Raw genomic sequence first — 25,408 nt, 5'->3', positions numbered from 1 at the left:
GGACGTGAGGCTTAGTCGGTCAGTTAGGCTGCCCGATGGAAGGCGAGGGGTGCTTGGAAACATCTCTCTGTTTACTCTGTTCAGTGCTATTCTAAGCACTTTACAGATATTAATACTCCTCTCATTTATTTGCCTGCCTGGCCCCCTAGGGACACTGGGGTTGATGACTCCTGGTTTCAGCTATGCACGGCCACCAGGGTGATCTCTCTGTCCCTCTCCCCTGGGAGCAGCCCTGCTCTTCTGGCACCCCAGTTCCTGGGGCGGCTCCTCCACACTCCCTTGGACTCCTGCACAAGTTCCCTGCTACCTAGAACGTCCACCTTCTCTGCAGGCCCAGGCTGGTCACTGCCTGTCGGTCCAGGAAACTGGCCCAGGCCTTCCATGTCCCTCACCCTGGGAAGAGGTGGGGGCGAGAGGTAGAAAGTGGGTGGCAGAGACAGTTACAGGCAGAGGAGCAGAGGTTGTGTCCATCCTCAGGTGGGAGACCAACCTCCTTCTGCTGAGGAGTAAAGACCCTGAAATGAATCACGGTCAGGGTCTAGGATCTGAGGCCAGTTCCGTATGCCCAACCTTGAGTCCAGGCTTCCAGCCTGAGCCGGAAGGGCCCGTCGGCAGGACCAGGGCTGGCTTCTCATCTGGAGAAGGGGAGGCACCTCGTTCTCAGGCAGCACCTGCCACATGCCGAGGCCCAGAGATACCAAGTGACCTGCTGAGAGGGCAGTGGGGCTGGAAATCCCACCTTAGGGCTGTCTGGCTCTCCCTGCAGGGCTGCCTCGCCCACCCCGTCAGCCCACCAGTCTCAGCCACCATCACACCATCAGGTCAGGCTTGTCGTCAGGACGATGGCGAAGGTGGCAGCTGACACTGGGCTGACCTCTGGTGGGATTTCTTGCCCATCTCGGATATGTTTCCTGTGACCACATGCTCACGGGCTTTGCATCGCTTCTCAGGCTTTAGATCAAGGATCTCAAACCTCTGTCTCTCCACCCTAGCGCTGATCCCAAGTGCTAGGGTGGAGAGACAAAGGCATTTAAAGAAAAAAGAAAAAGAGAAAAGGAAAGAAAGAAGCTTGTATTTGCTCTGCGCCTGCTGTGTGTCAGGCAGGAGGTCCGTATCATCCCTGATTTACTGATAGGAGCTGCCTTTTGCGAGGGACAGAGCTGGGACTGCAGCCCCCGCAGCAGCCCCTCCAGTAAGGCGGTCGCCTCTCCGAGTGATGCTAACATTTGTTGAGCACGTGGTCTCTGACGATCACAGTGGCAGGCGTTTACACCAGCCCTTTTACATTTCTCCCAGCGACCCTACACGATAAGTATTAAAACATACGGAAATGTAAACGGAGGCCCCACGGGGTTAAGTCGCCTGCCCAGGGTCACGTGAATGAGCGGGGCGGGGCAGGACCCAGGCCCAGGTCTGCCTGATTGCAAAGCGGATGTGGCCTTACCTGAATGGGTGGAGACTTTTTGGTGAGTGAGGCACCCAGCCATGTTAGGACAGCAGTTAAGAGCAAGTGTGCAGGGTCAGAAAGACCTGGTTCTACCCTCAGGAGCTCATGGGCCTTGCACAAGGTACTAGATCTCTCAGTGCCATTTTAATGTGTGTTGAGGCTAAGATTAGCACCCGCTTCATAGAATTGGGGATTGGATGCTCTAATATGTATACAGTGCCTGGCACTGTGCCTGATATATAGGGACCAATTGATGGTCACATTTCTGTTGTCGTGGGAGATGGCAGTGAACTTGACCTTCAGCACCCTCGGCTACATTTCTAGAGGGGATGGATGGAAAAACAAACGGTCCCTGCTCCTGGCCCTTTTGTGTTTAGAGTGTATGGACTAGATTCTCTATTCTCTTTACTCAAGTTGTTCCCGAGGCCTCCTCCTAAGAGGCTCCAGGCAAGTGCCCAGAAGGTGGGCAGGATACCAAGGCAGGGAGGGGGAGGATGGGCCTGTTAAAGCTGGCGTTTCTGACCTCCTGGGCCTTTGTTGGGTTAAGTGTGTGGAGTGGCTGCTCAGTTTGGGATTCAAGTGCCCTCTCCAATGCAGTGGCTGTTAGCGCTGTCCACTCCAGGTCAGAAATGACCTTAGTGGAGAGAAGTTTCCCTGCAGACTGGCATGTGCTGTTATCGGGACCAAAGAAACATCTCCTTCGGTTGCCAAAGGCTCTTCCTGGAAAGGTGCACGGGTGCGGTGAGGGACGGCTGGTCCCTTCAGAGCTCCCACGGCAGCCTGAAAGGTGGAACTGCCTCTCACGTGGACCGAGCGCTATAGCTTTGTGGTTGGGGAATATAGGCTTTGGAACAGGGCAGACAGGAGTCAGATCCCCACTCGACTACCTGTCACCTGTGACCCCCGGCGAGCCACTGGTCTCTCATCTGTCACTGGGATAATAGAACCCATCCCGAGAGCGGGAAATGGGTGGGAGAAGTGTAGCAAAGCCCTGACACAGTGTCTGAGGCGCAGTGAGTAGGAAAAACCAAAGCCAGGCTTTCATCTGCCCTTGGCTGAGAAACGGCTGGTGCTTAATAATCTGCCCTAAATGGGCTGCTCAAACTCCACCAACATCCACAGAGAGAAAGAGGCGTTAGAATGCAAGGAACATCATCCCACCGCGTGTTCTGGATCCTAGGCTCACAGGTCAGGCGGTTTCCATGGGAACCTGGACGCTCGTGGCACTCAGGCACTGACCCTGGTTCCGTGCCGCCTTCATCCCTTGGGCAGCCAGCTTCCTGGGCAAAAGAAAATTCACAGCTCACTAGCTTTTCTTTCGCTGTAGCTGGTGTAAACGTGTCAGATAGCAGACACTCCTTAAACCTGTTTGGCCTGTGGGGCTCTTTCTAAAACCAGGGAACAGTCGATCTTGCAGTTTACTGCCCAGTGAGGAGGTGTGTTATGGACAGCAAACACGGCTGTTAGAAAATGAGAGCTGACACCAGTGAGAGCCCGTGTCCACTGAGATAGATAGTCAGAGCAGAACAGACCAGGACGCTAGCAGAAAGGACAGCAGTGGCTGTTCCTGAGTTTTTCACTCTCTCCTATTTATTGCATATCCGTCCCTTTCCTCATTCGCATACACAGGATAGTGGTCCTAGTACCAGTTGTGTAAGAAAATTCCAGGTTGGGAGGTGGGAAAAAACTAAAATTTTAGCAAGTTTAATTCATTCCACTTAATATGTTTGCAAGTTGATTGCTGGAATTTTAGCTAGGGCCAACTCATGGAACACTAGTGTTCCCTGGGAACCTAGTTTGGGAACCACTGAAATACTCCACGTGCTGCTCCCCCAAGACTGGCTGGCAAAGAGTCAAGGCCCAAAAGTCCGGTCATTACATACTTATTATGAACCTGCTTCCGGGCTTCCAAGTGGTGTATATCATTATGACAAGAACCAAGAGCAGGTTTAAGCCCAAAGAGGATCCCCACCTACAGAAGAAGAAACTGTCTCACTGAGAAGTGACTCGTCCAAGGTCACGTCACTCCACTGGTGAAACGGGGACTTGGAACTCAATTCTCCCTGCCCCGAAGCCATACTTTCCCCTGCTTCCTGACCCTGCCTTCTGATCTATTTAATTAAGAAAAAGTGACAACTGCCCTCTGTCCAGGAAGCTGAAAGCAGTTAGAAACTGTGTGGACCTTTGAGATACAAATGTTCCATTTTATTTATTAATTTATTTTAAACTTTTATTGGGGTATAGTTGGTTTACAATGTTGTGTTTGTTTCTGCTGTACAGCAAAGCGAATCAGTTACACGTATACATACATCCACTCTTTTTTAGATTCTTTTCCCATGTAGGTCATTACAGAGTGTTGGGTAGAGTTCCCTGTCCTGTACAGTAGGTCCTTATTTGTTATCTACTTTATGTATAGCAGTGTGTATGTGTCAGTCCCGATCGCCCAATTTCCATTTTATTAATACTGCATTTTGTGTCATTTTCCTCCTGCTCTCTCCCTTGTCCTTCAGAACACAAACTTGACTACCCAGGAGCATGAAAACATCATCGTGGTAAGTCCCGAGCAGCCCCTCTCCCTCTGCCCACCTCCCGTGCCTGCAGCTCTCCCCTGGCTGGAGTGAACACCTGAGGCACCAGCCTCATCCACCAGCACGGCGGCCTTGCTCAGTTTTGTCTTTTCTCTCAGGCCAGCCACGTCTCCCTCCTGCCTTTGCACATGTCAAAGCCCCAGTCGACTGGGGCGATGTCATTATCAGTCTCTGAGGTTTGTAGCAAATGTGTCTTAATCGCCTCCTCCTTCCTGAGTCTGCTGTGGGGAGTTGGAGGCAGGAGATGGCAGAGACCGTCTAATTTATTCACAGCCATAACTCTATTAGCTGAAAGGTAAACTTTCTCTTTCTTGCCCCAGGACGTGTCTCGTAATTAATCCGCACATAGAACCCAGATTTAATTCCCTCTGATGTGCAAAGTGAGGTGATAGTTTCTGGGACTTGACTATGATGTAAGCATCTTTGGGGTAAAATATCTTCCTGGGTGATTTTAAACTATGAAATACGACTCTCACTAGAGAGAGGAGAGAAATGAAGTTGCACCTTTTGGGTGCCAAGCCCTGTGCTGTGCCTTTGAATCCACAGGTAATTAGGATGGCCCCTGCCCCCAAGGAGTTTTTCATCTGTTAAATGAGATCACTGCAAAAATACGAGGTGTGTCATGTAGAGACTGGAGTGATAAACTCACCTAGGAAAGAAGCTAGAGAGCTTCCCAGAGGCAGTGGTGTCTGAGCTGGGTTTTGAAGGATCAGTAGGAGTTTGTCAGATGACAGAAGAGGGAAAAGACTTTCCAGAGAGAGAAAACAAAACATGTCCAGGGATTTAAAGCAACATGGGATATTCTGGAAGCTTCAGCATTGCTGGAGCATAAAGCATAAGGAGTAGGAAGCAGGAAGGCAGAACCTGAAATGGAAGTGAGAAGCAGAGATCCGTGTGCCCAGCAGAGGACATAGACGTCCTTTCACCTGCCCACGAGGCCCCACGGCTGCAGCCTCTGACACAAGGGCAACATCCCAGACACCGTGCCCCTCTGAGCTGCATTAGGGCTTCAGGAGTCCACCCACGTGGCGAGCCCAGCCTGGAGAATCACTCTCTGTGCCCCAGCTGGGTCCTGTGGGCATCAAAGGAGGTGAGTCTCAGGCCTTTTATTGTGGAGAGTCAAGGTGCAGCTTCCGCGGAGCTGCAGCCACAGTGCCTGGCGCATCGCAGCTGCTCAGTGGATATCTGCTAAGAACATAAATGTTTTCCCCATGCTCTGCCCTGACCACCCCTTGCCTTCTCTTGATAGAACAGGGGCAGGGCCAACCTGGGCCTCTCCAGTCACCCACCACCACCTTTCTCTGGCATATTATTAATTAGCGAATTCACTTAACAAACATTCGTTGACCTGTGAGTGCAAGTATGTGCCAGGCGCTGGTCTCTGTTGCACACATGGAGCTGCCCCTGCGGGCTTCCTGTGTGCCGGGGGCCTGGCCGCAAAGCTAGCGCGCACGTGGTCCGGGCTTGAGACGTGTTCAGGGTGTTAGGGGAGCAGGGAGGGCAGGCGCCTGACCTCCTCCCTCAGGGAGGGGACTGGGAGGAAGATGATGGAGGGCTTCAAGGAGGAGGTGAGCAAACTGAGTCATAACGGGTGGATAGGGGGCTCCAGGGAAAGGCAGTCCAGGCAGGGAGCCCAGCACAGGCCAAGAGGCTCTCGCTGGTGGAGAAGGGGGTCGGGGCGGGGGGAGGGGGGGACGTGGGTACCGGGAAGGGAGTTGGCATCTTTCTCTCCTGGCTGGCAACACCTGTGGGTCCCACTGTGCACCTCGGCTCCAGAAGGAGGGTCAGGGCTTTGGACTTGGGAGGAGCCTGGGAAAGAAATTTTGATCTGAGAAATCCAGGCTGCATTTATCCAGCTAATTTGACTGGGCTGACCCCTTAATTGGACTGAGCTGAGCTTCCCAGCCCAGCAGGGAGGCCTGAGAACAGGGAAGAATTTGATCTCAGGGCCTGACCCTCGGCCCTCCATTTTACAGCCTCGCTTTCAGTGTTCTCTGTTACCGTGCTGTTGTCATTATCGTGAAGCTTTCTGTAGCTTCCTTTCATTCCAGCAATTACATTTTCTGATGTGACCTGTAGACAATTAGTCTTCTCCCTATGGGGCTTGATATTTTTTTTTTAATGCGCTTGTTTTTCAAAAGGACTTTCACAAGTAACTTGAGTTGGTTTTCATCAACCCATCAGTCAAGGCCTCAGTGCCATAGGTAATTGTTGGCTGGTAACAGCTGGTGTGTCACTAGACAAGTGTGGACCTGGAGTCCAGACCCCGGCATTGTTCTCTCATGCTGGTGGAGAACATGGCCTTAAAGCTGCATGTGGTTCAAGTTCAGAGCTGAGTGCAGACCTTGGGCCCACCCCATACCAGCTGTGACCTTGGGCGAGTAATGGAAGAGTTTTAATTTCGCTTAAAGCATCTTTTAAAAAAATTAATTAATATATTTTGGCTGTGTTGGGCCTTTGTTGCGGTGCACAGGCTTCTCATTGTGGTGGCTTGTCTTGTTGCGGAGCACGGGCTCTAGGCGCATGGGCTTCAGTAGTTGCAGCGCATGGGCTCGATAGTTGTGGCTCACAGGCTCTAGAGTGCAGGCTCAGTAGTTGTGGCACATGGGCTTCGTTGCTCTGCGGCATGTGGGATCTTCCCAGACCAGAGATCGAACCCGTGTCCCCTGCATTGGCAGGCTGATTCTTAACCACTGCGCCACGAGGAAAGTCCCTTACTTAAAATATCTTTAAGATAGTCTTTAAAGTACTTTTGCAAGGATTTCTCGAGTATATTTTCATTAAAAAAAAAAAATTTCACCCTATCCGAGCGCCCCCCTCAGTGGCAGCCCCGGGGGTTTTCAGGGGGTGACAAACCCAGACAGACAGACACGGTTGTGTTTTTATTTTTTGCTTTTGACATTCATGATGTGAAGCTGAACGTGTTGTTCTGTGTTTGGTTTTTTTCACTTAACAACATGTCTTGGAGAGTTTTTCAAGTTCTTTCTTGCATGTCTGACCTGGGGTTTCTCACCCTCGGCACTAATGACACTTGGGCACGGATGATTCTTTGTGGTGGGGGCTGTCCCAGGCATTGTAGGATGTCAAGCAGCATTCCTGGCCTTGACCCACCAGATGCCAGTAGCATTCCCCTGTCGTGATGATCACACTGTCTCCGGACATGCTAATATCCCCTGGAAGCAGGGCAGAGCCGACCCAGTTGAGAACCACTGGTCTACCCCATACTCCATTCTTCCTGCTGGCTCTAGAGTATTTTTATTTAACCAGATAGCCATTCAGATCATTTCCAGCTAACGTAACGCTCTAAGCCTCAGTCTCATCATCTATGAAATGGATGTGACAATAGTGGCTTTCCTGCAGGGCTGCTGGGAGAGTTGAATGGGCTAATACACCTAACCTGCTTAGTGGAGGGCTAGGCTCATAGAAACATACCACAAAAATATAAACTCTTCTTATTAATAATACGATCTAAAATGATCATTACTCTGCAACTGGGGCAGGCCTTGTAACAACCTCCCTGACCCTCTGTCTCTTCATCAGTACAAATGGAAAGCACTACCGCTTGACCTCAGAGAGTTGTCATGAAGATCAAATGAGATAACAGCCGTGGAAGGTGGAGTCCATGCCTGACGCCCACCGTGGGCGCTTAATCTGTTCCTACTCCTTTATTCTTTGACTCATTCCTGTGAAAGAGGGGGGCCCAGCTTGATTGAAGGGGCTGAAGCCAGGGGGATTCACCCTGCATGTGGTCCCTCCTCCCAGAGCTGGTCCCAGAGCTCGGCGTGGAAAGCGAACCAGAGGCCAGGCAGTGACCCCGGGCTGGGGGGAGGCCCTTGTCCTGCTGCCCCTGCTGTGTCCCGACCTCTCCCTGGCCAGCAGCACGGGCAGCAGGGAATCCCCACCCGACGGGCCGGGAGCCGAACTTCTGAAAGTGGCCGTGCAGAGCCCGACCCGTGGGCCCGTCCTATTTCAGGATGTTTCGTTGCCCTGTTTCTCCTCCCGTGAAGTTGTCGCCAGACGGGTCGCTTGTTTCCCGGTCGTGTGGAGAGCGCGGGCTGAGAGGCAGCGCAGTGAAGAACTCGGGCTCCTGGGTCACTCACGAGCCTTCAGTTCCGGCTCCAGCCCGTCCTAACCATGCAGCCTCTGAGGAGAGGGCAAGACACACACCCGCTCCAGCACACAGTGAAGATGAAGCGACATGGCTCAGCCCAGAGCCCGGCACAGGCAGTGCCCCGGGACAGCTGCAGCTGTTGTGGGTGTTGCTGTTGGTACATTATTATTATTATTACCTTCAGCGTAATGAGTGGTCTATGTCGCTGTGGGGAATTGTGAGAGGGTGGTGGGCTCAGCCTTGCATTCAGCTCAGAGCCCGCTGAGCCCCTTCCCACACCTTCAGGAGGAGCTCCCGGTGGTGACGGACATGCTGTCTGTCTGCACTGTGCATGGTGACGGCCACGAGCTTCGTGGAACTGGTGAGCACTTGAAATGTGCTTACTGCCACTGAAGAACCACACTTCTCATTTCCTTTCCTTTCAAGTCATTTCTTGGGAATTCTCTGGCCGTCCAGTGGTTGGGACTCCACGTTTCCACTGCAGGGGGCACAGGTTCAATCCCTGATTGGGGAACTAAGATCCCGCAAGCCACGCAGCCTGGCCAGAAAATCAAACAAAAAACCAGAAAGAAATCATTTCTTCCGTGTCAGTTAAAATGGGAAGAGTCACACATGGCTAGCGGCTACCATACTGGACCGCACAGCCCTAGGAGAGTAAGACCCTGGGCCCCATCTCCACCTGTTGGTCAGCTGACTGTGGTCTTCCACGGAAGTGCCCACATAACTGATGGGCTGGCGGTCCTCCCCTCCTGCCATCCAGCTCTGTGTTCCTTCCCTGAACGATCCCAAGACAGGTGAGCGGCCTCGCTGAGGGGTCCCCACCTATAGCCAAAAGGCCCTGCTGTGGGAGCCAGGAGACCCTCCACAATCAGGCAGGAAGGGTCTGGGCTGTGGGGCTCGGTGATGGAGAGACTGTGTCATCACACAGCCTGCCTGGAGGAGTCGGGCGAAATTGCCACTGTGTCCAGTACAGCCCAGGACCGTCCACTGGTGATGGTGTCAGTGACAAGCTGTGCTCCAGGCAGCGGGCTTATCCCAAGCCTGAGATACCAAAGCTTCTAGAGTTTTCCCTCATCACCTTCCTCCAGCAACCCAATCCGTAACTCTGTTTTTTCCCATTTACAGACCAGAAGACTAATGCCCAGAGAGGTTGAGTTGCTCACTCAGGGTCACACAGCCTGGCAGCCTCGGTGCGGGGTCCTGGGTCTCCTGTTTCCTACTGTTGTGCCCAGGGTGGGAAACAGGAAAACGAGTGGACTTCACACAGGCATTTATTATCCATCCCGTAATGAATGTTTATTGAGAGCTGGCCTTCTCTCAGGCTTGGGGAGGCACTTTACACCAAGGCGTCTCAACTGGGGCCAGTTTTGTTCCCCAGGGGGAATTTGGCAATGTCTGGACATACTTTTTTTTCAATTGTTCCAATTTTTTATTTGAATTTGAAATTTAGCAAAATCATTAAAACAAATTATGAAAGGGGCAGAAAAGTCAAGAATCAAACACCATCTGAGCCATGGGAACCTTCCACAAGAATGGCACTGGGAAGCAGCAACATTGCGCAGCTGGCCTAAGAAGGCTCAGTGATGGGGCTTCCCTAGCGGTCCAGTGGTTAGGACTCCTTGCTTCCAGTGCAGGGGGTGTGGGTTCAGTGCCTGGTCAGGGAACTAGAAATCCACATGCCATGCGGCACAGCCAAATTTAAAAAAAAAAGAAAAAGCTCAGTGGGGAGTGAATGCAAGGGGCGTTAGAAACTCTAACCTCCCTTAATATAAAATGAAGTCTGGAGAGTTTCGATTGTCACAGTTGGGTTGGGGGTTGAGAGCGGGGATGCTGCCAGACATGCTGCAGTGCACAGGTCAGCAGCGCCGTGAGCGAGGACCAGCCCCAGGTGCGAACAGGCCAGGCTGAGACGCCCTCTCTGCACAGGTTACCTCCACTCACCCTCAACAGTGGCGCTCTCTGCTCTCTTCCGCGTAGGGACCCTGGGGTTAAGAGAGATGAAATAACTTGCTCTGTTGGTCACATCGTAGCAAGTGTCAGAAGCAGGACTTGCACCCAGGGCTCTGCCGCCAAAGCCCGGGCTTGTAACCACCGTGCGTCCTGCCTCGTAGGCAGGGACCGTTGATCCAGGGGGATGCAGAGGTCATCAGCAGGTCGCAAAACCCCTAAAAGCTACGGGCATCATTACAGGTGTATATTTTTCTGGGGGGCAGCCCAGAGCTTTCATCAGCTTCTCAGTGGGAGCCATGCACCCCCCCGCCACACACACATACACACAGTTCAGGAGCTCTGGCCAGCAAGTTAGAGGATGGCTTTTTGGCCCAGAGGGTGACAGGGAGGTTGTGCTTTCACCATGAGTTCACCGTCTTATGTAGACACCCCGCCCCCCCACCCACGATTCCGACTGACGTTTGCTGCTTTTCTTTCAGGCAATCGCTCCTTTGCTGGAAAACAACCATCCACCACCAGATCTCTGTGAATTCTTTTGCAAGGTACGGCACTGCTGAAGCAGGGCTGTGTGTGCAGGAAGCAGCCTGTCTTCGTATGTGCATGGTGGGGTTGGTTTTGCAGAATTTGCTGAAAACCCAAACTTAGACCCCACCCCCACCCCCACCCCAAGTCAGGGCCCCAAACACAAAGACAAGCCAAGCACCCCAGTCTTAGGTTACAGCCCCCTCTCTGCCAGACAGGTGATAGGCAAGGCCAAGGGTCCAGCCCAGCAGGTGAGGGAGGAGCAGTGCGCTTTTCCTTGGAGCGTCTTCCTGGCTGTCTTGGGCGCTGTTCGCAGCAGGGTGTCCGGGCTCCTGATGTCAGCGCTGGGCTATTGTTAGCCAAGGCTTCTGGGAGCACCAGCCGGCCCACAGCGGGGGCACAGCCACAGGGCTTTCCCTGCACAGGGCAGGCAGGTGGAGGGTGCCAGGTGAGCGTGGAGGAGCCCAGGAGCAGGACATCTGCTCCCAGGGACCCAGCGCCAGCCTCGCCGTGGGATTTACATGGAACACGCCCAGGGCACGTCGGGGACCAGGCATCCCTCGTCTGAGGGCACCTTGGTGGTCCAGGGACTGGACCAGCATGCAGTCCTGTTTGATCCTTTGCTGGGTGATGTTCTCATGCAAGGGTTTGATGTCCTCAGAACGTCGCAGGGCCTGGGTTTGCTGCTTTCCCAGCACTGCCCTGGTCTTCCTCCCGCCAGCCCCCTTCACCAAGCTCGTTCCTACCACGGCCTCACACCATCCTTTGGGGGTGTGGACCGTGTGCACCAGTGAGACAGACACTGGCGTGGCAGAGTGGGCTCCTGGGGGCCTGCTGGTTCTGGGGGTAAAGGGGACCATGGTGCACTTGTTGCCCCTCTGCCCCCTACCCCCTCTCCCCCCAGCGAGGGAGCGCACTCTGTGTGTGTCAGGGGACACAGACTTTAGGGAGACGGAGCACGTCATTCTCTCTCCATCAGCAGACCTCTCCCAGACACCCACAGAGCAGAGAGTGGGTCCAGTGGCTGCCTGAGATGCCCAGGTGCCTTCTTCATGTGAGCACGTGGGCACGTGCCAGTGTGTGCCCTCTGGCCCAAGCGGGCGAGCCCCAAGTGTACAGTTGTGTGTGCGCGCGCGTGCAAGAGTGTGCCTACACCCAGGCATTGTCTGCGCCGAGGCCCCCTCCCCTGGGGGGAACACCAGGGAAAGAGGTAACTGCTTGGTGAGACTGCAGACAGCTAAGACGGGCCTCCTCTGTCCCCAGCACCTGGCACTGTGCCCCCGCGCAGGGGGTTCAGGTCACCCAGTGCTTGGGCTCCTGAGAGAGCGGCCAGCTGCTCCCTTTCCTGTCCTTGGGGTCATCTCCACTCTCGATATTGTGTCCAATTTAATCCCAGCCTGCTCCGTGTTCTCCTCAAAGTGTGTGGTTTCTCCCAGATCTCACAGTTTTCACGGTTGTAGGATAATGGACCTTTGTTAAAAGCAGATCATACCTGAGGATTCCTGGTAGCACAGTTTGAAAAACACTGATGTGGAGGAAACCATCCTTTTTTCCTGAAAGAACTCCCCGGGCAGCTGCCCTGCCGGTTGGAGGAAGGGGTCCAGGCACAGGGGTCAGTGAGACTCGGGGCTGTTTTCCCTCAGGGGGTCAGAGTCACAACCTCAGTGCCTCCTCTACCAGGCAGCCCACCCAGAGAGGAGGGCTTGAGGGAAACAAAGCTGTCCCCACTGGGTCCACTTGGCTAGCTCTCTGGACACGCCCGGGCCGCTTCTCCTGCCAGACTCGGAAGCCGGGACCCTGCGTTCTGGGGAAAGTTGATTTATCAAGGATTGTCTGGGATTTCTAATATCCCACGTCCAGTGTCCTCTTCCAGGCTTGGAAACAGCACCTTCAGGCCCAGGCAGGTTTAAATGTGTGGGAGCAGCGGGGCCTCGCCTGCTCCACCTGAAGGCCTTCAATTTCACTTTGAAGAACAGAACCCCATGCTGGGGAGATAAAAGACATCGAGAGCCGCGTGTGGCCTGCACCCTCCAGCCAGCTTATCAAAGCCCTCAATTGAGAAGTCACAGGCATCCAAACAGTAACCCCCAGTATTCTTGCACCCGATTTTCAAGAGACTCCTGTTAGACCATGCACGCCGAACCTTTGCGCTGTGGGAGTCTCGCCCTGTTAAAAAGGACCCTGGGGGAGCAGACTCCTGTCTGTACCACCTGAAACAATCCCAGACCGTCAGATCAAAACAGAAAGCAAGCAGAAGATCCCATCCCCACCAGCTTTTCTTACTCCCCCAAAATGAACAAAAAGCTGCTCAGCGATACTGAGCAGGGGAACCCAGGCACCAGGGCTGAGCTCGCTGCCCCAAGCTACAAACCACAGGCAGGTCTTCCGCAGGCCCCAGCTGGACCCCACCAGGCTCGGTGCTGACCGTGTCCTCCTGTCTCCCCAGCACTGCAGAGAGCGGCCCCGGTCCATGGTGGTCATCGAAGTGTTCACCCCCGTGGTCCAGAGAATCCTCAAGCATAACATGGTGAGTTCCCCCAACACCCAGAGCGCCATGCTGGGGAAAGGCACGAGCCTCCAGCTTTGCACTAGCCCACAGATTTGGGGCGTGGGCTTGGCAGTTGATGGCCAGGGACTGGTCTTGGGATTACAAGTTGGTGTTTTCATGCAGCCTACCCCCCCCCACCACCACAACCCCGTGCCCCCTTGGCTCTGTTCTTGCTATCAAGGCAACAGGAAGAATCTTTTCACGATAAGAATGACAAAAATAGTGTGGCTGGGGGAGAAGAGATCTGTCTCCTCTGTGTAGTCACAAATAATGTCTGTAGAAACCCTGCCCTCTAGGAGGGGGTGTGAACTCTTCACTCCTTAAGAGGGTGCTGCCCATAGGGGCATCCATGGAAAGTGGGGAAAGAGGGTTGTATGGTGCAGAAACCTGACAGTCGTGACCTCGGCCAGCTGGTCAAGGTCAACATCAACAGTGAAAAGTCACAACATGGCATGTACCCTTGATGTGACGTGAGGAGGAGGTCCCTGGACCTCGGGGGTCTTCTCTCTCAAATCCACAACCTCAGTCTCATCATAACAAAAGCCTCAGACTAATCCCAGCTGAGGGACATTCTACAGAACACCTGACGGTCCTCAGGGCTGCCAGGTCATCAAACACAAGGAGATTCTGAGAAGTGGTCACAGCCTAGAGGCCCTAGGAGACACGATACCTAAGTGTAAATGGGGTGTTCTGGATGGGATCCTGGGACAGAGAAAGGACATTGGGGAAAAGTGAGGAAATCCACATAAAGTATGGACTTGGGTTGATTTTAAAAACACAGAACTAACACAACATTGTAAATCAACTATACCCCAATAAAAATTAAAACAAAAGCAAAAACAAAAAAAAACACGGGGCGGAATTTCATCGCACCCGCAGTGGTCCAGGCTCTTGCAATCTGCTGGCCCTTTTGCATTCTCTCCTGGGTGCAGTGAGAGCAGCAGATGTCATTGTTTCCTCTGCATTACACGTGGGGAAACTGAGGCTGAGCAAAGTCTGCCAGCTGACCCCAGGGCCACAGCTGGGAGCAAGCATAACTAGCGCCTACACTCAGGTACTTACAGAGCACTCCTCAGAGCCGGACGCCGTGTGACCCTCCAGTGTGTTACGTCACGTGAGCCTCTGGACAGCCCTTGACCTCCTCCTGCGGATGAGGAGGCCGAGGCCCAGAAAGTTCTGAGGGTTGCTCTGGGAACCCCTGGGCTGGTGTGACCCCCCACTGGGGGGTAGGGAGCAGGCAGGCTGAGGCGAGGGCTGGGTTCCCACAGGCTCTGCTGAGCCGGCCACCAGCCTGGACTGACGTCACCAGGGGTGTGTGGCAGCATCTGTGTCATTACAGCACATGTTGGGCCACTGAATCAGTTGTGGGGTGACTGTGCCTGTGGCCCCCTGCCCTGTCAAGAGGCAGCGTGTGAGAACAGCTCTGAAAAGGCGTGACCTGCTCACAACTTGGTTTGTAAGGTAGCTTTCATGCTCCGCACCAGGCCCCCAAAGAACTGTACATAACTTACCCGCTCCCCAGTCCGGGATGGAAACGTATGACATGTGCATCACACTCCCCCACCCCATCCTCACAGCAGACATCATCAATCGATTACAGCACTCTTCCTGCAGAGCCCAGAGGTAGCATCAGAATCTTTGTCCATAAAGCATTCCAGACAGCCGCTACCAGATGAACCATGTTGGTACCGTACCATTCTCTCTGAGTGATCACACACCATAGTTGAACTGTTGCTTTTTCTGAGAGCCTCCTTGATTTGAAATAAATGTATTTCTTGTTTTCTGAACACAGCAGAAGGGGATACTCCACCCAATTCTTTCTCCAGGACTAACAAGGAAACTCCCCTGGGGGGTGTGGGGTGTTCTGCCTTAATTTGGGCTTTAATCATTTCAAGGGGGCTCTCTGGCTTCAGCCAGCTGGGAGGAGAAGGTCCCCGATTACTAACTTTAAAGTCACTGTGGATGTGGTGTGAGGTGAGGGCCATGCCCTTTCGGAGTCCAGAGCAACGGTTCTGGAGTTTGCTTTGCAAAGGACCTTCCCTCATTGCAACTTGTCAGTGACAGAGCCACTCCCCCAGGGCATCCCTGACCAGGGCCCATCCCTCCTCAGGTGCACAAGCACTTTTGCACATTGCATGGTAGTCAGTAGGCTGTTTAATGAGGGTTCTTTTAGGACATCTGACTTCAAAGGGAAAAAACATCAAATTTCAGGCAGCCTCCCAAGGCTTAACCATACCGCATCTCCCTCATATCTGGTTAGCTTTATGGGCCTGGAGTGTCGACCGTGTAATTTTCCGGATAAAAATCAGAACAGCTACAGGACAGGTGCAGAATTTATAGCATCTGTTGTGGCCCGGCAGAGACCAGGGACCCTCGGGCATGAATCCTCGCTTAACTTTTAAAGAACTCCCCCTATGTGGTCCCGGCATCTGGGGATGCTGTAAAGCTTCATGATCCCACTTGCTCTTAAAGTCCACTAATTACACACTGAACTATGTCGAAGAGAACTGCAGGCAGGATGGGGTGGGGGAGTTAGGCCCTCCTGCAGAGGGAGAGACAAATGTGACTGTGGCTCACGCCAGGCATGGGAAGCACGGGCGGGCCTTTGGTGTTAACCCGCTTAACACTCCCTAAAGCTTAGTGATCGGCCGGGGCATCGCTTTGGAGCTGGCATGGGGTGTCTGGTCACTGCCTGCCGCCAGCCACAGACCTGTCAGCACAGCCTGATCCCTGACGTGTCTTCACCCCCGTGCAATATTTCTCATGGATGCACTTGAACGCTTGGGAAATGGGGGAGGTCACACCCCCCCCCATGGTGGTCGGGGATTTTGGAGCTTCCCCTACTGTCAGAATGCATCTTTTGTCATTATATTACACGTCCTGTTTCAGGGATAAACAAACTGAATCTAGGTTAAGCGTCTCAAATGTTACTCCCTGGGCCGCAATAAAAATTAGATACAAATGGAAGCTGTCTTTAAGTATGTCCCCCTGGAGATTCTAAACAGTTTGTTCACCTGCGCCCCCAGGAATGATCATGGTCCCTGTGCCCACATGACACTCTTGGCATGTTCTTATGGCAAAGGAAGCAAGAAGAAGTGGACCACTGGGTGATTTGACCTCCTGCTTTCCAAAGGGAACATATTTGACTTTGCCAGAGAGGCAAAATGTCCCTCACCCACATGTCAGAAGGCCTCCAGACCAATCTATAATGTTAATTTCCGAGCAAATGACCTTGGCTATCTGGAAGTCTAATAGCAGGGGTAGGTAGTTATCTTTTGCAGGGTTTAGTTGAAGCAATTTTCATAGAATCATAAAACCTTAGGGGTGGAAGGGGCCTGGAAATTGGGTCTTCCAACCCTTGATCCACAGTGGGGACCATGAGGCCCAAAGAGGGGCATGGCTGCCCAAGGCCACACAGCTTTCCTGTTACCCTTTTCCCAGGGACTCAGAGACCCTGGGCATCTTCCTCAGTTAGAAAGCACAGCCAAGCTTCAGTGTTCTCTTCATGCAGGGGCCCCATCTTCTAGCCCAGTGCTGTGTGTGTTCACGTTTGTGTGCCTGCCTGTGTGTACATACGTGTTTGTGGGTGTGTGCACACGCACGCACATGTGTAGATCCCTTCTGCACTTCCTCGTGGCTTTTGCTGCCCTCCTTATGCGAAGGCATGACCGTAGTGGGCAGGATGGAAGCAGATGAGCCCCCGCCCCTCGAGGAGCCCAATTAAGCCTCTGACTCCAGATGAAGAAGCACCAGGCAGCTCTAGAGACTCGCTCCTGTGAGCTGGCAGGAGGGCGTGGGCGGGCCATGTTCCATCCGAGCTTTCCCGAGGGCCCACAGGATCAGTTAGATCCACAGGGAAAGTCTCCACGGGCTTTATTTTAGATTAGAGTCCTGATCCAGGTTGCTTTTGATTAAATGGGTTCCCCTGAGCGGGGGCAGGAGGAGAAACAGAAGAGTTTGGAGACCACCAGTCTTCCCTCTGATGTCTTGCTGGTCAACCTCATCACCCTCCTGGCCATTCACGTACGAGCATGCGGGTTCTGAAGTCCAGCGCCTCCGGGTCCCTAACGTGACGTGGGAGCAGACGCAGTCCTTCCCTGGCCCACGCCTCTATCCTGCACCGTCTGTGCTGCTCCTCCTGACAGGTCCCTGAGCCGATGGCCACCTTGGATGTTGGCCCTTCCCCTCTTTGCTGAGATCTGTCGCCCGCTCGCTGATGTGTGGTGTTGGGGAGGCTGAGAAATGTCTCCAGGAACGTCACTCACTGGAGCAGCAGGGCCCCTCTGTCCTCACTCAGTGCCCCTTAGTTAGGTGTCGGCCGAGGTGAGATCTGGGCACCCGTTAGCTCACACTGAGCCGGTTGGTGGAGATGGAGACGGGACTTCGTCTTCCCCAGGGGCTAGGAGGCGACCTTTTCCTAACATTGGACACGTGAGCCCTCCTCCCTCCTTCCTGCCAGCACCCCCATCAGGTTGACCCCCAGCCACACACCTGTCACCTCACTGCACATACACTCCATGTCCAGGGCACGCACCTGCCTTCCCAGGCCATGGCTCTCACGCATAGGCACCCACACAGACAGAGAAAGCAGGGGGCCCAGAAAGTCTCGGGGGGCTCCAGAAGAGGAGCTTGTCGTCACTGGAGGCCGGCTGGACATCTGTGGGCCGCCGTGCAGCCATGCAGAAGGGAAGCCCCAGCTAAGCGATTTTCCAAGCACATCTGGGTGACAAGTGCCTGTTACCCTCCTGTGGCAGGACATCCCCCATCTCCACGGCAGCCATCGAAGGGTGTGAACTAGAGGGTGACAGCCAGTTCCTTCAAGTGAAAGATGTGTGTGCTTCTAAAAACAGGAGATGGCTGGCATCTCCCCGTTGCCTCCCGCACCAACATCTCCGGGCAGAGTGGGGTCCCACCACCCCTTCTGGCCTCCTGCCTACTCTGCGGCATCTCCCAGCTCCGGCCCTCTGCTCTCTCTGCAGGACTTTGGGAAGTGCCCGCGACTGAGGCTGTTTACTCAGGAGTACATCCTTGCCTTGAACGAGCTCAACGCGGGGATGGAGGTGGTGAAGAAGTTCATTCAGAGGTGGGTCTCTCGGCCGCCACCCCCCCTCCCCCCCCCCGTCCCGACCTGCAGGCCAGCTTTCCTCTGCACCTGAAACCAGTCGCTCCACTGAAGCCTGGGGAGGAGCCACTGGCGTTCAGAGGCCCCAAGCGTCTCATCTTCTACGCAGGTCTCCTGGGTCCTCCTGACCACGTGTGGTCTGAGGCACTCACTTGCTGTGTGACATTGAGTCAGTCACTGTTCCTCTCTGATCCTCTTTCCTCTGCTGTGCACAGGGGTTGTGGTGCAATTAGAGAAGATGATATATGAGGAAGCCCCTAGAACAGTGCCTGATGCTGTGTAGGAACTCAGGAAATGGTAACAGTGCTAAATAATAAGAGTGTTTCTGCGGGTCTCACCTGTGGGTGCTGGGAGTGTAGGGAACGGTCTCCTGGTGGCCCTGGAGAGTCATCATGGGGATTTGAACAGCCACCTACCGGACGTGGCCTGGAGGAAGCCGGATATTCTGAGTCTTACTTCTGGTGTTTGGGACAGGGAGGGGGTGCTTTTGCTTTGCTTTGTAATTTTTTTCTCTGTGCCTCAGTTTCCTCACCTATAAGATGAGAACTTCATCCAGGTGACTTGAGGGCTCTGTGAGCTTATACACACAAACACCAAGAGCAGAGCCTGAGAGTGACAGGGACGTTCGTGGTCGTCGTCTCTACTCTTCCCGTTTTGTAAGAAAATCATAGTAGCCTGTTTAAGCCAGTTCCAAGAGGTACTCACCTGGAACTCACACAGCATTTCTACACCCAAAGAATGTGTCCTTCTGGGGACTTCCCTGGCAGTCCAGTGGTTAAGACTCTGTACTTCCACTGCAGGGGGCACAGGTTGGGGCACAGGCTTGATCCCTGGTCAGGGAACTAAGAGTCTGCATGCTGTGTGGTGCAGCTGAAAAAATAGATAAATTTTTTTTTAAAAAAAGGTGTTTTTCTGCTGGAAACCTGGTGACTCCACGGTTCCTTTAAAGCACCCAGTAGTGGTTTATGAAATTGTTTCAGGTTGGGCCTTTTAGTCCCAGCGGCCATAGAGATTTTCCAGGGATGTTACAGGTATTACCCCCAGGCCCCAAACAGCCCTTGGGAGTAGGGGTATTAGCCCCATATTACAGATGAGAAAACTGAGGCACAGAGATAGCTTTGATAAATAACAATGGCTGGCATTTATAGAGGACTTAGCAACTGTGTCCCAGACCCCGTGCTGGGCCAGGGTGACCATGAAAACTTTTCTTTCAAAGCAGCCCACTTGGAAAGGAAAAGGAGGTGCTGTGAATACTTATTACAGAACCACTGGGCGTAAATGTGTCGGCCCCAGAACACGTGGCCACTGTATGCTCAGTCTTCCCGTGAATTAGAACATTGGGTCCTCATTGTAACCCACTGGGGGTGGGGGGGCTGTTGTCCCCATTTTATAGCTAAGGAAAGAGGGCAGAGTTTTAAGAAGCTTGCCAAGGCCACTCAGCTGGGCTTAAACCCAGTCTCCCTAGATCTGGAGCCCACGGCCCAGAGCTTGGCTGTGTGCTGCCTGCACATGCCAGAGCCAGGACCCAAAGCCCCGTGTTGCCAGCTCCCCAGCAGAGGACGTAGAGCGCCGCCGCCCCATCCCGATCCCACCCCTAGTGTGTGAACAGCTCCCCGGGCTCCCCCACCTCCCTGCCATGGGTGACACTCCTGCAGCCACCTTCTCACCCAGCGCTCTGCTCTTTTCCAGCATGCATGGCCCCACGGGGCACTGCCCCCACCCCCGCGTCCTGCCCAACCTGGTGGCCGTGTGCCTGGCAGCCATCTACTCCTGCTATGAAGAGTTCATCAACAGGTCAGTGTCCGCTGCCACCGGAAGGGCCTGGGTGGGACAATGCTTGCACCAAGGACAGTGGCCTGGTCACAGCTGGCCAGGCAGGGAGGCGGAGTGGCTTCCACTGGCCCTGCCTCGAGTGCGTTTGCCAAATCCCCTGTGCTCACTGATGCCAGGGCCCAGAACCCCGGGATGTGACTGGGAAAGCAAACACTGTGACTCAATACTGGTGCTGCAAGGCCGTCGTGTTGACTTGGCTTTAGGAACAAGTGTTTTATTCTGGAGATTTCTCACCACTGGGCACATGTGATCGGGAGAAGGCATGGCAGAGCCACCATCCTGTGTCCCCCAGGGTCTGGGTGCAAGCAGCTTATTAGGAAGGTAACCCCAGGAAGCAGTGGGAGGGAGCCTGGGAAGGGAGGACAGCCAGCAGAGTCGCTGTTTGTCAGCGGGTGAGCACTGTGGGCACCTGTGCGTGCCCCACAGGGACCTCCTGGGAGACTGTGGAACGTTCTCAGAGTCCTCCCCCTGAGGGATGATGACGCTGGGGTAGGTACTTACCAGGTCCCACTCTTCCTGGGTTGGGGGTGGCTTCTGGGATGCAGAGTGACGTGGATGCCATGAGTCGTACAGAACTTCCTATGGCGATCTCTGGGGTCATTAGAGAAGGTATGATGTGTAGAGGACAGATGGCAACTGCTGCAGCTGCCCGATCCAGTTATTCAGGTGGTACACTGCACAACTCTGAGAGGACCAAATGTATCTAGGCACCGCTAGAGCTGGGGGTACCACAGGAACGTATTTCAGTCCTTAAAGAAAAGTCAGTGGAGCATCACTGAAAATCTGTGCACATGGGGCAGCACGAAGGTGTCATGTTGGTTACGCCCAAGTGCCTATTCCATGCCCTACCTATAGCATGTTATAGTAAAAGCCAAAAAAAAAAAAAAGGAGGAAGGTGAGAGTAGAGAGTAGGCATGGCCTGTGCAGCCATCCTCAGCATCTCCGTGTACACGGATGGTCGCCCTAGGCCTTATACGCTGCAGCTCTGGGTCTGATCCACATGCATTTGAAACCCAGGCCACCCCAGGAAGTAGGAAGAGCATCAGGAGAGTCACACACTCTCAGGCTCCTCTTCCTCCCGAAGCCTCTGACTCATCCACCCTCCCCGGGGCTCGCCCCGTGGGCACCTGAGCTGGTACTGAGGTTTTGGGGCAGGAACAGGAAACGGCACCTCCCAGCTTTCCCTCTGCATCTTTAAGTCTCTGCCTGGGTGCCCTGGGCAGGGTTTCCCTGACTCAGGTGCAGGAAACGGAATGGAATCTCTCTCCCAGTTCCCCCCCCAGGAGAGGGGCAGAGGTGGAAAGAACCAGAATTTGGAACCACGCACACTGTTGCACAGAGAGGGCACTGGGATCAGCAACAGCCACCTTCATCCTCCTCTCATCCTTTCAACTCTTGTTTAGTGAGGGTCCGTGACATGCCAGGTGCTGAAGGCACAAAAGTGCACCAGCCAATGGGCCCCTGCCCTTCCAGAGCAGATGCTGTAGCAGTGGGTGGAGGGGTGGCAGTGAGAGAGCCAGCGGTTTGAGCAGGGCTGTGATGAAAGAAGCCAGAGGCGTATTTAACCTGGTCTACGGCGGGCAGTCTCAACCCTGGCTGCGTTTCAGAGTCACCTGGGAAGGCTTTACAGAAGCTAAGCATGCACAAACCCTGGGACCCAGCCCCTCATCGCTTTGGTATATTAATCACAAGACATGCACCAGAAGGTTTATAGCAGCATTATCTGTAACAGCCCCTAACTAAGTCTGCCTCAAGTCCTGTGTCCTACAACAGTAGAACGGAGAAGCTGTGCTCCATTCACACGAAGCAATACTGCAGGGCAGCAAGAATGAACGAACTAGTGCAGCCCACAAACTGTGAATTAATCTCACAAACATAATATGGAGCAGAAGAAGCCAGACCCCTAAAATACACAGAGTGTGAATCTTATTTCTTGAAGTTCAAGAACAGACCAAACAAATCGCTGGTGACAGAGGCCAGGATAGTGGCCGCCACGGGGCAGGGAGTTAGGTGGAAGGGCGTGAGAGGAGCTTCTGGGTTCTTGGTCTTGGTCAGTGGTTCTCAGCCGGGAGCAACTTTGACCCCCAGGGGTTCTGGCAATGTCTGTAGGCATTTGGGGTTGCAGCAGGCAGGGTGCTGCTGGCCTCCAGTGGGTAGAGGTCGGGGATGCTGCTGAACACAGCGTGCACGGGGCAGCCCCCCAGCCAGGGATTATCTGAACTGTGTGGCCCCAAATGTCAGAAGTGTCAACATGGGGGAACCCTGGTCCAGTGGCTGTTTATTACCCAGGGGAATTTGTGACAGTCACAAAGCTCTGCACCTAAGCTTCCTGGACTGGACCGGACTGCAGTCACCCCCGGGGCCTGCTAGAGCCCTGGCATGTTTGGAAGCGCATCTCTTCCCAGTTCCACAGTCAGGGATGTCATGTTGGTAGCTTGAACTTGGTCATGGTGGGAGTATTTACACCCAGGAAACTGGCAAACACTGTCAGTCAGGGCTCCTTTTTTCTGGAGGGTTGGTTGTTAGACATTTACCCGCATCGCACTGGTTATATCTTTAAAAAGAAAAAAAAAAAGGTGCCTGGGCCACACCCACTGCAATTCTGATTTAGTTGGGATGCCCCAGGCATCGGGTTCTTTATTTTTGTTTTTTAACACCTTAGGCAAGTGGAGTGTGTGGTCAGAGTTGAAAAACCCATGCTCTAGGGGGACGTGAGGAAGGGATTCTGCAGGGGGGTGATATTTATTTATTTATTTATTTATTTATTTGGTTCTGCTGGGTCTTAGTTGCAGCGGGTGGGCTCCTTAGTTGCGGCTCTTGGGCTCCTGAGTTACAGCATGCAGGCTTCTTAATTATGGCATTCACATGGGGTCTAGTTCCCTGACCAGGGATCGAACACAGGCCCTCTGCATTGGGAGCATGGAGTCTTAACCACTGTGCCACAAGGGAAATCCCTTCAGGGAGGTTACATTTAGATTGACACCTCCTGGCTGTCAGCAAAGCAAGAGGACAAGATGATCCAGGCAGAAGGGATGGCACGTGCACAGGGCTGGCAGTGCAGCTGCCATTGGTCACAGGTCCTGAAACACCTGCCTCAGAGTCCCTTGGACCACCGCTTTAAAATGCAGACTCCTGGACGCAGCGTTTCCAGGCTGGGCCCAGGAATCTGCATTCTTGACAAACTCCCCGCGTGATTGCTCCGCACTAAAGGCCACCGCAGGGAAGGACGTGAGAGGAACTGCCTGTGCCCCAAGCAGAGAGAGGGACAGAGGCAGAAGACCAAGTTGGAGAGGGAGGTCAGGCCACGGAGAGACTCGTGCAACTGAGCTTCTCCCACCTCCGGTGCTGAGCTGCTCCTGGGGTCACATTAGCGGGTCTGGGGTAGGGCCTGAGCCTCTGCCTGTCTAACAGACCGCAGTAATGCTGATTCTGCTGGTTGGGGACCACGTGTGGAGTGACAGAGCTGTGCCTGTGTGTCAGTTGTGGAGGTTTTATACCTAAGGGCCTTGTAGTCGCTGATGGGTTTTGAGTAGAGAAGGGACTTGATGAGATGTCAGTTTCCACGCCCCCTCTGGCTGCTGCTGCAGAGGCCGGGCATGACCTGGGGATCCCGTGAGGCCGCGGGTGCCACTGGGTGCCAAGGGCGGAGGCCTGGGGAGGGCGAGGCGGGCCCTGCTGCCTGCCACACTGGCCTGCCCCAACTCCCTGCTCAAGACAACCCAGCCTCCTTGGAGCCCACAGTACTTCGGGATCCAAGTGCCGCCCTCAGCTCCTCCAGAAAGTCACACTGAGGGCTGCGAGAACTTCCCTGGGCTCAGGTCCATCCCACCCCGTTGGTCAGTCCCTGCAAGATAAAGCCCCATGCTGTCCTCTGAGCTCGTCCACGGTGCTCTCAGTGGGTACACGATGTACTCACACACAAAAGAACAGACAGATTGACCCAGGTTAGCGTAGCTCGCCGGAAAATCACCCAACCTGAGCCAAACAGCCTTGAAAATCCACTCCTAAATCCCAGCAAAGGCAAAGGGGGTGGAGCTGAGCATTTGGGTAGCAAGTTAACTCTGAGCCCATGGAGTTAGCTACACCGCCTCCCGCACCGGACCACACACAATTTTCCATCAGCCATAGGATTCTCAGACTTTAGCTGAAGGGTTTTGTTTTTCCCCAGCAAAGCTTAGCATGTATTTATCAAACATTCTTTGGTGGGCTCGGCGCAGGCCCGGCTCATGGCACGCTGCTGGACGAGTTCAGGCCCTCTGAGCGCACTGGGTGTGAGTTCTGTGCTTGGCCCGGTCCTTGTGCACAAGGAGCACTGGCGCCTCTATGAAAGCACAGGCACATGCGTGTGGCCCATTTAGGGAGGGAGCAGACCAGCAGCTGTTTGTTGTCATGTCATCGTGTCTGAGTCTCTGGGAGCAGTGGGCTCAACCTCGACTGCACACACAGGGAGGCTAAACGTTACTGGTGTCCGGACTCCACCCCACAGATTCCTACCAAATGGGACCTCAGTATGGTTAGAAGTGCCCCAAGGGACACTGGTGTCCAGCCAGGGGTGGAAAGCTCTGGAACAGGGTAGCAGGAAGAGTGAGAGCAGGGGGTGGAAGAAATCAGGGAAGACTTCTTGGAAGAGGAGGACCTGCATGGGCTCACCCGGGATCTTGGAAGTGCAGTCAGAGACCTGGTTTCAAATCCCAGCCCCTTCCACTTACAAGCCGTGTCATCAGGATAGTCATTTGACTTCTGGTAGCGTCTTTGCTCACCTGTAACATGGGAATGGAAATACCTACAGTTCAGAGATGTCTGAGAATGTCCTTGTGGTCTGTGTGGTAGCACTTAGCACTGGGCCAGCCCAGGGGCTCCAAGGGAGGAAAAGCACTGCTGGAGTTCCCTTCATTCTGATGTGCCTCCCCTAATGTGTGCAAGTACCCAGTGAGGAGGTCACACATGTGACCTCAGTGATGCCATAGCGCCCTTTTCTCAGCTCACACCTCTTAACCCCCTGCACAGCCATCGTTCCTCGAGACAGTGGAGATACTGGTACTAGGGGCGTTAGCCAAGAGTAGTGGGGCTGCTGCAGACCGGAGGCACCTGCAGACTCCAGCGCACTAGAACCTGGGGTTTGGGATCTTTTGGAAAGAGGTTTCTAGGTGGAGAGCAGAAGCTGAGCTTTCTCACCCAGCAGGGATGGGGCAGCAGAGGTGGGGCCTGGGCCTTGCCCTGAGGACGTTACGGGGAGGGAGGGCAGTTAGACCACAGGAAACAGCTAGGAGCAGAATTGCTAGTAGGT

At 54.0% G+C, this 25,408-nt stretch overlaps 1 protein-coding gene across 2 annotated transcripts in view; it reads left to right on the top strand.

Annotated features, from left to right (window-relative positions):
• CMIP (c-Maf inducing protein) overlaps positions 1 to 25,408 on the top strand; it is a 222,890-nt gene that overhangs the window by 173,510 nt on the left and 23,972 nt on the right. For both annotated transcript variants that reach the window (XM_057711373.1, XM_057711372.1), the window contains 5 exons: positions 3,958 to 3,999; positions 10,576 to 10,638; positions 13,065 to 13,145; positions 18,146 to 18,249; positions 19,978 to 20,082. In XM_057711373.1, the coding sequence (XP_057567356.1) occupies positions 3,958 to 3,999; positions 10,576 to 10,638; positions 13,065 to 13,145; positions 18,146 to 18,249; positions 19,978 to 20,082 (395 nt within the window). The remainder of the gene's footprint in view (positions 1 to 3,957; positions 4,000 to 10,575; positions 10,639 to 13,064; positions 13,146 to 18,145; positions 18,250 to 19,977; positions 20,083 to 25,408) is intronic.

This window comes from Hippopotamus amphibius, chromosome 16 (assembly GCF_030028045.1).
Source record: "Hippopotamus amphibius kiboko isolate mHipAmp2 chromosome 16, mHipAmp2.hap2, whole genome shotgun sequence".
NCBI lineage: Eukaryota > Metazoa > Chordata > Mammalia > Artiodactyla > Hippopotamidae > Hippopotamus > Hippopotamus amphibius.
This window is presented reverse-complemented; position numbering and strand designations above follow the sequence as displayed.